The sequence below is a fragment of the Quercus lobata genome, chromosome 3, assembly GCF_001633185.2.
Source record: "Quercus lobata isolate SW786 chromosome 3, ValleyOak3.0 Primary Assembly, whole genome shotgun sequence".
In the NCBI taxonomy this organism is placed as follows: Eukaryota; Viridiplantae; Streptophyta; class Magnoliopsida; order Fagales; family Fagaceae; genus Quercus; species Quercus lobata.
Window position 1 is genome coordinate 42321432 of NC_044906.1, and position 8722 is coordinate 42330153.

At 33.3% G+C, this 8722-nt stretch overlaps 1 protein-coding gene across 1 annotated transcript; it reads left to right on the forward strand.

Annotated features, from left to right (window-relative positions):
* The first annotated feature begins 3565 nt into the window (after positions 1-3565).
* Positions 3566-8053, forward strand: LOC115982016 (beta-xylosidase/alpha-L-arabinofuranosidase 1-like). The gene is made up of 6 exons (XM_031104486.1): positions 3566-4045; positions 5095-5400; positions 5539-5708; positions 5794-5894; positions 5967-6740; positions 7259-8053. Exons 1-6 carry the CDS (start codon positions 3581-3583, stop codon positions 7867-7869), a joined length of 2427 nt encoding a protein of 808 aa, XP_030960346.1. The 5' UTR covers positions 3566-3580; the 3' UTR covers positions 7870-8053.
* Positions 8054-8722: the final 669 nt, after the last annotated feature.

Here is an 8722-nt window from a genome sequence, read left to right on the forward strand (position 1 = left end):
TAATCCAAGCTTGATCCTTAGTTTTAGGTTCATTTAATAAACAAGTCGAGCCTAAGCAAAAAACTTTATTCACGAACAAACTCGTGGGCGATAAGGCTTGATACAAAATAATTCAAGTATAGACTCATTTACAAGTTTATATGTGTTAACTAAATATACTCATTACACATATCTTAATAATGACATGGCCAATATGGGATCTACTACCCATTACCTTAATTTTTTCCTTCCCTCTAAAATGACCAAGAACCACTTTAGAATTTAGTTACATTTAAAAATTAATTAATTAATTAAGTGCACTACAAATGATCCTTCCCCATCAATCATATAATGTAAAGTTATGAAACATGTAAGTACTTTCCCATTCATTATAGTTATAAACAAGTATTTTTCTAGTTCTTTTCCATCTAACATGAATGTAAAAATTCCATTTTGAACAATTGTTGTAACTGTAGACAAGCATGAATGAATTAATTTAATTACATAAATTTTTAATTTGAATAATGGCTAATCATAGTTAAGATTAGACGTATGATAAAATGAGTATACTATTTTAATTTTTTTTTTTTTAAGATTTAAGCATTTGATAATGTAATTCTATTTAGATCTCAAGCTCAAAAACTTAACCTGAGCTCAAGATTAAGCTTGATATTAAGCTTGAGCTTGGCTTTCTCACGAGTCAAGCCAAGCCAAGCTCAAGTTTTTTGGCTTTTGCATGAGCTCAAACTCAAACATTATTTTTAGGCTTGTCACAAGTTTGAGATTTTGATTTTTCCTTACAAGCCAAACTTGAATGCACCACTCGATAAAGTTCGGCTCGTTTATAGCCCTACCTATCTCAATACCTCTCAATCTATCGAGCCCGCAACGTTTTAATCCTAGTGGCTATTGGTTTGCAGGTTTTTCTAAAAAGAATAGGAGAGCTCATTTAAAAGACCCATTAAGGTCCTACTTAAATAAGTTGGTAGAGATAGAAAACGCTAACCCTAATACTTCATAAGGCTTTCTTATTGAAACTCTTGCCTCCATCTTTTGAACCTATGAGATTAAAAAACAGAAGAAAGAGATCTTGTTACGACTCTTGTGCGCCTTTGGGTTCCATTCCAAGTAAAATCTTTGGCACCAACAATTGAAGATCTTATTGGTGTTTTTGTATGAAGTTGTTGCAAATCAACTACAACAATCAAAAAGTTACTGTGAAGTTAGTTACATAGTGGGATTTGTGCAAAGAAGTTAGACACGGATTGGAGATTTGTGCAAAGGAGAAGGCTTCTACAAGATTAAGTTCAACTGAGGATTAGAGCAAAGGTTCTACAGTAGGTATGTACTATAGTAGAACCTTTACTCCAATCCCCAATTGGACTTGATCTTGTAGAAGTCATCTCTTGTACACAATTCTCCAATTAGTGTTTAACTTTTTTGCACAAATCCCACTACGTAACTAGCTCCACAGCAACTTTTTTGATTGTTGTAGTTGATTTGCAACAACTTCACACAGAAACACTAATAAGATTTTTAATAATTTTTGGTGCCAAAGAATTTACTTGGTACAAAACCCAAAGGCACACAAGAGTCGCAACAAGATCTTTTTCTTCTATTTTTTGAAATCACAAGTTCAAAAGGTGGAGGTTAGGGTTTCAATAAGAAAACTCTATGAAGCACTACAAGAAAATGTATTTTTAGTGACGAAAAAATTCGTCACTAAAAATCCTGATTTTCGTCACTAAGAACCTTTAGTGACGAAATTGGACTTTTAGTGATGAAATTCGTTTCGTCACTGTAGCCCCGTCGCTAAAAGTCCTGGCGACGAAAAATTTAGTCACTAAAAGTCCCAATTTGTTTAAAAAAAAAAAAAACTTTTAGTGACGAAAACGTTTCGTCGCTAAATGTTTTCCTCACTAAAAACAGTATTTAGTGACTCAAATATTTCGTCACTAAAACCATGTCAGTTTATTAAATCATATTTAGTGACAAAATATTTCATCACTAAAACTATTTTCGGGTACATTTAGTGACGAAAAAATTCGTCACTAAAACTATTTTTAAGAAAATTCAAACACATATAGTGACGAAAATTTTCGTCACTAAAACCATTTCTTACAAAATTCCGTTGCATTTAGTGACGAAATATTTCGTCACTAAAACAATTTTTTGTTGCCATATTTGTGACGAAAAAATTCGTAACTAAAACTTATTTTCTGTTTTTAATATTTTCGTAGCATTGATATTAACCTGTAACCTATCATTATATTATTAAAACCTCACATTTGATTAACACATTTATTTCAACAATACATTTATAAAAAGTCAATCCATACATTCTACAAGTTAAAACTAAAATTCCTCACTATAGTTACATTTTGTTGTAGTGAAGCATTAAGGCTATGGTTTTCCATATCCACCACTTTATTTAAATTGGAGCTTAATGGGCCTTTAAATGAGCTATTCTATTCCTAAATACAAGTAAAGTATGTTTTGTCTTAAGATATGCCAATTGCTTAAAAATATAACCCTAACAGAAATACATTAGATTACCTAATTAAATTCAAACATATTATATTATTTTATAATGTCATTTTTTCCAAAGAAAATTAAATTCTATGCATCTATATTTTTTAATTTAATTACAGAACTTAATGTATTTAAAACTAAGGAAGTTTTAGGTATATTTTTTTAAGAGAAATGCTATGTTCACAACATTTTTACAATGTTTTTCACAACAAATCCTAAGTGACAGGATTTTACTAGTTGTTATTGATGGATAAATTAAAAAATAAATAAATAAAAACAAAAAACAAAAACAAATTTTAGTAGTGAGTTCAAATTAGAATTGGTAACAACTTACCATCTATAATTTGTTGTGAAAATGTTGAGAACATAGAACTTTCATTTTATTTAATTGAGTTTAAATTTCTTTTCTATATTTAAACTTTCTATTAGAATCTTTGACATGTTATATTTTCTTTAAAAGGTAAAATAGATAGCTACATACAAAAACACAATCCAGTATATATCTATATTTATAAACTACCATAATTATATCCAATTTCATATATTTGGCGAGAAGTGCCATGTACATAATATTTTTATAACACTTTCACAACAAATATTTATAGGTAGTAAGTTGTTATTTATTTATTATTATTTTTTTTTTTTGAAACAGTAAGTTGTTATTGATTATAATTTAAATCAAACACTGAAATTACTTTTTTGCCCACTAATAATAAGCTGTAACAACCTGTCACTTATGATTTGTTGTGAAAGTGTTATAAAAATATTTTGGAGATAGCATTTCTCTGTTTAGACACAAAACAAAACAAATAAAAAAATATTTTTGTTGGTCAGCAGTAATTTTAACATTTTCTTATTTCTTTTGGCTGTGAGTAGCCCTCGTAGGGAAACTTGACAGCAAAACTCTCATTCCCACAAGATGGGTTCCTAGGACGAGGATGGGCGAGCATTGTGCTTCACCAAGAGAACTCTCTGGAGATTTCTACGGGTAAGACATCCTGAATCCCTATAAAAGCTTCCATATGCTTGTGTATGTCAAATGAAAATGATTTCTTTCTCAGAAAAAGCCATGCCTAAAATTCTTAGTTTTCTTCTTTGTCTCTCTTTCACTATAACTTCCTTTGTCATTTGTATAGATGAGAAAGAAAAAGTCTTAAAAATTAGTACTGATGCAGCCACCCCAACTGGCAGTGACTTCACTTATATATGTGATCCTGTCAGATATGCCAAACTCAAACTGGACATTAAAAGTTTCGCCTTTTGTGACTCGAAGCTTCCCTACAATGTTAGGGCCAAAGATTTGGTGGATCAAATGACACTAGCTGAAAAGATAGCACAGCTAGGAAATAATGCTGATGGAGTGGCTAGATTAGGGCTGCCAAAGTACGAGTGGTGGTCTGAGGCGCTGCATGGTCTGTCCAATGTTGGTCCAGGAACCGTCTTTGATAATCTAGTTCCTCATGCAACCAGCTTTCCCACTGTCATACTCACAGCAGCTTCATTCAACGAGAAACTCTGGAGAGAAATTGGTCAGGTGAATGTCTCTTATCTTAAATATAGTGTACATAATGATATTTAAAAATAAAATGAAAAAACACCATGATATATAACACTCATTCCATATGAATATGTTTACTTTATGTGAAGAGTGTGTTATATATCATGGTTACACATAATACCACCATTTGAAAGAGAATGTGGATAACAAGGCTAACAATCTCCTTGTGAAGATCATAAAGACTACTAATTAATTAATTAATTAAGCTATAATTTGTATCATTTTCTCCAACGGTTTTGCATTTCTGGTTTATTAGAGAACAAAAGACACAATAGAGATCATATGTCTTATTATTTGTGTCCTACTTAATGCTTCACCAATCACGGTATGCCATGTGTTTGATTTTTTTTTTTTTTTTTCATTTTAATCCTTGGTTATTTTAAAGAAAAATCAAATGAATTCATGACAAGTTGTGATTGGTGGAGGATAAAGTGAAATACAAAAGTGAGACAGAGACACTTCATGATTCTAAGTGAAAAGGAAAACATGAAAAGAGTTCTTTTACTTTTTTATACATAGGTTTTTTTGGGATAAACTTATATTAGGTAATTTATTTTATTATTTAGCTTATTTTTGCTACTATTCATGTGTCGCTTTTCACTTTTTTGGTATTATTCATGGGTCTTACTATCCTATTTTAGCTAACTTTTAGCTTTATCTATAGTACTTTCAGCAAAAAAATTTCAGTTTCAGCTAAATAAACTATTCCCAAATGGATCCATAACATCAATTCTAGCTTCTTCTTTGTTTTTTATAATCTAGTTTAGAAATCTTAATACCTAAACCCCACCTCGAGGCTTGAACTAATGAGCATATGGATACCGCACACAAGCCCCTCATGGCAAAAGGAGGTACCACTTTGCCCAACATGGGCAATGGTAACAATTAAATAGGATAATGACACTAGTTACAGTGAGTGAAATAAGTTTGAAAAATATTTTAGCATGAGGGGTATAACACTTTTTTATTGATGCATAAGTTTGATTGTGTACACATATTGAAACAAATTTGCCACCAATTTGTAGGTTGTTTCAACAGAAGCACGAGCAATGTACAATCTTGGGCGATCTGGATTAACATTTTGGAGCCCAACCATCAACGTTGCAAGAGATCCTAGATGGGGAAGAATCACTGAGACACCTGGTGAAGATCCTTTCATTGTTGGCACATATGCCTCTAATTATGTGAGAGGTTTACAAGATGTTGCAGGGACAGAGCACTATAAAGATTTGAATACTAGACCACTCAAAGTTGCCGCATGTTGCAAGCACTTTGCTGCATATGACGTTGACAATTGGCATGGAGTTGATCGCTACCATTTTGATGCTAGGGTGGGGTAACTTAAATTCATCACTTAGAAGTTGTCACATGTGACACAAAAGTTGTGTCTAGATTTACTCATTCTCTAAAGTACTACAAATTAAAAATGATATGGGATTTAACGTATAAATATATTAATGTCCTTGCAGGTGACAGAGCAAGATTTGGAAGAGTCATTCCTGCGGCCATTTGAAATGTGTGTTAAAGATGGTGATGCTAGCAGTGTTATGTGTTCTTATAACCGTGTTAATGGAATACCATCTTGTGCTGATCCAAAGCTTTTGAGAGAGACCCTTAGACAAGAATGGAATCTTCATGGGTACAATAATATTTAAAACCCCATTATTAGATCTTGATTATTTTTTGTAAAAGACTGATCGCAAATATTATGTTCTTTAATCCAGCTATATAGTTGCTGATTGTGATTCCGTTGAAGTAATGGTAACGGGTCACAAATTTCTTAACGACTCAAATGAGGACGCTGTTGCACAAACACTAAAAGCAGGTTAATAGTTAGTCATATAAATTTTGATTTTGATTATGAATTATACCAACATGTAAATTATGTTCGATGTAGGATTGGATTTGGACTGCGGAGCCTATTACCCCAAGTACCTCGGAAATGCAGTGAACCAAGGGAAGGTTAGAGAGTCAAATATAGACGAGGCACTACAAAACCTTTATATTGTGCTTTTGAGAGCAGGGTACTTTGATGGACTGCCTGCATACAAAGCTCTTGGTAAAAACGACATATGCACCAACAGAAGCATTGAGTTAGCCACTCAAGTAGCAAGAGAAGGAATTACTCTTCTGAAAAATGATGGACCAACTTTGCCTTTAAACACTGCCACGTTCAAAACTCTAGCAGTTGTTGGACCACATGCCAATTCTACCGTTGCTATGATTGGAAATTATGCATTTGACCCAAGAAATCCTGGTAGTCCATGCCGATACACCTCTCCTATCGATGGCTTTTCAACATATGGAAAAGTGAACTACGCAGCGGGATGTGGCGATGTTAAATGCAAGGATGCTAGCTTAATACCCCCAGCTGTGGAAGCTGCAAAGACAGCTGATGCCACTATTATTGTGACAGGGCTAGATTTATCAATTGAGGCAGAGGGCTTAGACAGGTTGGATCTCCTCCTTCCAGGAAAACAAACTGACCTTATCAACCAAGTTGCCGCTGCTGCAAAGGGCCCGGTTATTCTTGTACTCATGACTGCAGGAGGTGTCGATATCTCTTTCGCTAAGACTAACCCCAAAATTAAAGCCATTCTTTGGGTTGGATATCCTGGAGCAGAAGGCGGTCGTGCCATTGCAGATGTTGTTTTTGGGCAATACAATCCAGGTAAACAAACATTCTACAATAATTATGTAAGATTTTTGAAAAATATAGAGCGAAAAAAGAGTGTAGAGAGAAGAGAGAATACAAGGATTGCGTAGTTTGGCCTAAAGGACTATGTACACAAGAGAAGACCTTTACAATTACATCTTCACTATAATCTCAAATCAGCAGTTAAAATGAACCCTAAGCAGTGTTTAAATAAGGATCAGGAGGTAGGGTTAGGTATACATAGGTTTGCAATATACACAAATATATTATCTCTAACTAATTAATAATAAGCCAATGCATGCATAACTAATCTTCTTCAATTAATTTTTACACCATCCCATTAGATTAATCATGTCAAGTCGTTCTTTCTTTTTTAATCCTTTCAAATTTAATTTGTTATGACTAATCAATTAAGCATAATTATGTCTATATATGATAGCTCTATGATTTTATATTGTTATTCACGTATTATTTCACATTATACATGCAATCATTAACAACACTCACACATATAAATATAAATTATGTTGCAGCTGGAAGATTGCCCATCACGTGGTATCAAGCCGATTATATTAACAAGCTACCCCTAACATCCATGCAATTTAGGCCAGATGATAGCCAAGGCTACCCGGGACGAACATACAAATTCTTCAATGGCCCCACAGTCTTCCCTTTTGGTTTTGGTCTCAGCTACACAAAATTCAATTACACCTTAAATGCCACAGTGCCTTCACTGTCCGCAAAATTGCAGAGATTTACACACTGCCATGATCTAAATTATATGGCTAACAAGACCAAGCCTACTTGCCCAGCAATTTTAGTAAGCGACTTGCAATGCGGCGAGTATATTGAGTTAACTCTTGTAGTCCAGAATGTGGGTGGAAAAGTTGGGAGTGAAGTTGTCTTGGTTTACTCCAAGCCCCCAGATGGTATTACCGGTACTTTTCTTAAGCAGTTGATTGGTTTCCAGAGGGTTTACATAGCGGCTGGTGCGAGCCAAGAAGTTAAGTTTGTGTTCAATGGTTGCAAGAGCTTGGGCATTGTAGACAACGCTGGTAATAATATTTTGCCTTTCGGTGGGCACACCATTATAGTTGGAGATGGTGTAGCTTCTTTTCCGGTTCAAGTCACATTTCATAATTAGGGCCAACCTATTTTGTTTTTATTTTTTTTGAGAATATTAAAGCAATCCTAAAGAGGGGAATGCTTGTCATAGAAATGCTTGATTTTTTAAGGGTATTGTTTTTTTTCTTTTAACATTTTGTAATAAAGCTCATGATTTTTTGTAAACATATATTTTAACAAAGTTTATGATTTTTTGTAAAAAATTGATTGGTATTAATGGTGCTGTCCCTTTAAATTCATTGTTCATTCCATACGGCCTATGCATTATTCAAAAGGAAAAATATGTGTTGACACTTCTTTACCTCCACTATTTTACATCGATATCAATTCTAATGTGGGAATGTCCACGTTTCAACACATGAAATTAGATGTAAAAAAACTAATGTAAAAAATATATATTATAAGAATATTAATCCTTATTCAAAATTTTCATGGGTTTTTTCATTTGTGCGCGATGCAAATAAAAAAAAAAAAAAAGATGCATTAAAAGCCAATACATGCATACATGACAAAATACAATCCAGATAGCGAGAGCAGACTTCTTTTCTCTCTCCACTTAGCCTTTTGTTTATTTCTGGTTACTCATGTTGCAGTTATTACATATAAATTGTTACACACATATTTATACACCCTATTTTTGAACTGAAATTGTGATTTGAATTCATGAATTTAAACTTGGAAATCATAACTTTTAAGTCATAATTTCAATTCAAAAATAAGATATATGTAAAATTGTGTAATAGTTTATGTGCATGCACAGCTTCTGCAACTTTTCATCTTCTCCTGCACATCCTCCTCCTTTTCCATCTTCCTTCATTAATCTAGCTTATCGTTACTCTCTCTCTCTCTTAACTAGATGCCTTTTTGTATGG

Coding starts and splice junctions, on each gene's coding strand:
- LOC115982016 (XM_031104486.1), top strand. CDS start 3,581: ATGCCTAAAATTCTTAGTTTTCTTCTTTGTCTCTCTTTCACTATAACT. Junction 5,401..5,538: donor GCTACCATTTTGATGCTAGG/GTGGGGTAACTT, acceptor ATGTCCTTGCAG/GTGACAGAGCAAGATTTGGA. Junction 5,709..5,793: donor CAAGAATGGAATCTTCATGG/GTACAATAATAT, acceptor TCTTTAATCCAG/CTATATAGTTGCTGATTGTG.